This window comes from Bactrocera latifrons, unplaced genomic scaffold (genome assembly GCF_001853355.1).
Source record: "Bactrocera latifrons isolate USDA-ARS-PBARC rearing strain unplaced genomic scaffold, ASM185335v1 scaffold_142, whole genome shotgun sequence".
Lineage (NCBI taxonomy): Eukaryota > Metazoa > Arthropoda > Insecta > Diptera > Tephritidae > Bactrocera > Bactrocera latifrons.
Genome location: NW_017534875.1, coordinates 811,492 through 815,475, shown reverse-complemented (window position 1 = coordinate 815,475; position 3,984 = coordinate 811,492). Strand labels below are relative to the sequence as shown.

General features: G+C 33.9%; 1 protein-coding gene across 1 annotated transcript in view; it reads right to left on the bottom strand.

Moving 5' to 3' along the window:
* The window catches only part of LOC108965578 (homeobox protein aristaless), a gene marked incomplete at its 3' end in the record, with an annotated part of 84,864 nt that overhangs the window by 40,633 nt on the left and 40,247 nt on the right, over positions 1-3,984 (bottom strand). The window contains 1 exon segment of the mRNA XM_018928100.1: positions 1,174-1,297. Coding sequence (XP_018783645.1) covers positions 1,174-1,270 — 97 coding nt within the window.

Here is a 3,984-nt window from a genome sequence, read left to right as displayed (position 1 = left end):
TATTGTTGTTGCTGTTGTTGGTAATACGATATTTTGAATACTTTGCCGAACGCAAAGGCTAATAGAATAATTCGTTAATGCATTTGAAGGACTTGCAGCGAGTTCGGCTGAGGGAGAGTAAAGGAAAACGACRCACGAGCGAACGATAGAGGGTTGCATAAACATGTATACAAACATGAATACATACATACATACGCACAGATATATTTTCGTAAAAGTTGAGTTGGGTGTTGCTGAAGAGTTAGCGGCGCATAGATCAGCATATACAGACATACCAACGTAAGTTAGCCTCTAGCTTTGCTTTTGCATTCTAGATGCTTATCGGCCGCTTTGCTTTTGYGTCGAAAATTGCTGCGAAATTAGTTTAGTGCTATACATCACTCTTATCAGCGGCTTTTTATCTTATCTGTGATGCTGCTGTCTATGTATTTCGTATTCTCTTCCGTTTTGGGCACTATATCTATAGCTGTTTTTGTTGTTGTTAACATATGAGCACATATTTTGTGTATTTATTATGCTGCTTGTTGCACTTTTACAGTTATTCACTAATTTTATTAATTTTTAGGTAGGGCTTGTGAGTACCAAGTGATAGGAAATGCCTGCGAAAGTGCGTGAAGGGACGAAAAATTGTCTATGTTCTTACAAATATGTGTAAATAGATATGTAAATCAGTTTTTTGCAAAGAAAATTCATTATATTGTGAGCACACATGTGTTTATTAACAACCTAATTGCATATAAATATATATAAATATTGGATATATCTTTAATTTCATATATATGTATATAAAGATGTTTGTCATGACCTAACTTACAAAAAAAAAAATACTATTGAAGAAAACGAAATTGTGTTTTTTATTGCTTACGATTTATATGTAGCATTAAATTTTCAGCTGCCGCTGTTAGGTATAACCAATATATAACCGTTATATATCCATCATATAACCATTATATAACCAATATATAACCATTTTCTAACCAAAACTTCAATTTTGTTTCAATATAAGATATAATAGAAACCATATCGTTTTTCCCTCGCCTGTAAACTTATGAAAAGTGATGATATGTTATTTTGCATTTTAGATGACRATATATAGATTTGTTAATGGATTATAGATATTTTGAAAAACATATTTACATTTATAAATATATACAAAACACATTAACTACTTACATGGATGCGTTGCTGCGAACGGATAATCCAGTGTTGGCAAGCGCGMTGGATGCGGTCCACATGGATGCAGCGATGGCGGACACTGATAGCAGAACATGCCTCTTCCCGCGGCAGCAGGACCAAGCTGCAAGGAGATGACGTAGATATGTTCTTTATAGATAAAGATATTTATTTTGAGTATTTGTAGGAATATATATATTTGTAGTTAGAGTTAAACGCAAAAGTAATGGTATAATTCTTAACAAAAAGAAATATTATAAATGATAAAAAAAATTATATTGTTTTTTTTTAAGAAACATCTTTTAATTTTCATCTTTACAACTAAATTCAGCACATTTTTACAATAATTATATAATTTCTKGTATACATTTTAAAGTCATAAGGTGACCTTAGGGTAAGCTGGCTGTCATCTAAGTAAAGCAGGCRCCGTGCCTTACAAGTATTCAAGTGATTCTCGCATTTCAATGTGGTGAGATTTAAAAGTCATGCGGCGACTTCACTGCTAGCTGACTCTATCTRTATGAGAAAAACAGGCACCATACCTGACCTTTATTGCGCCTCGATGTGATGTGAATTCAAAGGTTGTGGACTTGACTAAATGTAAACAAAAACRTCATTAACACGCAATGTAAATAAAGGGGTCACTGACCTCGAATAAATATAAACAAAAGTATTAATGACCCCATGAAATGTAAACAAGGTATTCAGAGATCGCAAGTGTAAACAAAGGTTGTTGTCTTGGCTAAATGTAAACAAAAAGTTCGAATGTAAATAAAATGGTCAGCGACCTCAAATTTGAAAAATATTGTTTTATCGGCTAAATATAAGCAAAGGTTGTTGACTCGGGGAAGTATAAGCAAAAGGGTCAATTGAAGACATTAAATGCGAATAGCTACACGCACTAAACTCTACTCCAGAAATTAACTTTAACAACTGTTTCGAGGATAAGGAATGGGGCGCGGATGGATTTTAAGCTTCATTTGCCAAAAAAAAAATTAAATTCGGGGTAGTTGAAAAAAGTTACAGGTGTTCAAAAATGAGTGAAAATAAAGAAGAAATTTTTTAATTTGAAATAATTTGAAATTTTTGTACAAAAAAGGGAGGAATGCCACGCAAGCCACAAATAAAATTTGTAAAGTTTACGAAGACGATGCTGTRTCAGTTCGTGTAGTATAACAATGATTCGCTCGCTTCCCTTCTGGAAATTTCTATGTGAAAGATGCACCTTGTCTGTGAAAAATTGAATTGAATTGAACATCCGTGACTTKTTGCTGAAACAAAATATTTCTAAATCGATCCATTTCTGAAGGGAATGATTACAGGAGACGAAAAGTGAATCAAACACGACAATAATGTGCGAAAAAGATTATGATCCAAGCATGGTGAAGCTCAACAAATGGTCGCAAAGCCAGGATTGATGCTTCGAAAATATATGCTGGGTGTTTGGTGGGATTGGAAAAGAATCATCCGATAYGATCTATGAGCTGCTCCGGCCTGTTCGAAGATTGATTCTAGATTTTATTGTCAACAAATGATAAAATTGAAGCAAGTAATCGAAAAATACGCGCAGAAGTGATCAACAGAAAGAGCTTCGTCTTGCAACAGCACAACGCTAGACCACACACATCTTTAATGACTCGGCAAAAACTGGGAAAGCTGGTCTGGGAAATTTTGATGCATCCACCATATACCATTTGTTTCAGTCAATGCAGAACTCTCTTAATGCAACCAACCAAAAYGGTACATAATGGGTTCATTAAAGTTCATTATAAATATAAAAAATAAGTTGAAGTCGAAATACGAAACGACTTTTTCGACTATCAAATATCATGTAATCCACTCCATTTTTAAAGTACGCAAAAATGTTACAGRTCAGTTTAAAATCATTAATATATATAAATATGTATTATATTTCGCGCATATGTAAAAGTAAATATAAACCGTGGTACCAGTATATATACATATGTATATGCAAATTAGAATATGTAGTGCATTTTACCAGAACATAAGTATGATCTAATAGAGATTATCAGCGGCAGACAATCTTTATAACAAACATATGCCCGCTTTTTCTCTCACCACTTCATACACGCATACAATAATGCTTATAGTAAATAGACATGTATGAAGAATTGAATTTACCGCACATACAATGAACATAAATTAAAAATTTCAATCACGCATTCGTTTGAACGAATAATTTGAATTCAATTCAATTGAAGTAAATTATCAAACGTTCGAATATGAGTAATAACAAACATGCCTCCACACAACTCTAGAACGATACACAAATTCATGCATACATACATATATCATCAGTGAGAAGGAGCGMGAAGGAGCGCGTCCGCTCATTGAAAGTCGTTGGCGCCGTCGCATTGCCGCTGCGCTAACATTGTCAATTGCACCTTTAATTCGATTCAATTAGAGACAATTACCATTATTCGTTCAATGTGAATGCAACTCTGCGTTTGTTTGCTACAACATTGCATTTATTATCCATTGCAATCCAATGCCATGCACACACAYGCAATTCAATATTCAATCGATGCGTCGCAATTTTATTTAATTTTTTCTTAATAGCATTCCATTGAAATCAATTCAATTCGATTTGTTATTGTAAATGGGGAGCATGAAATCTTAAAGATATATGCCTACATAAGAGTATGAAGGTGTGTTAGTACGTAAATTCGATATGGGTGTGCCAGTTATGCAATGCATGTGTGTAGTSTTGTAGGCCACGGTATGCGAGAGATTTGTTTGTGAATTTATGGAACACTGAGATCATCAAGTGTATCGGTACCGAATGTCCTT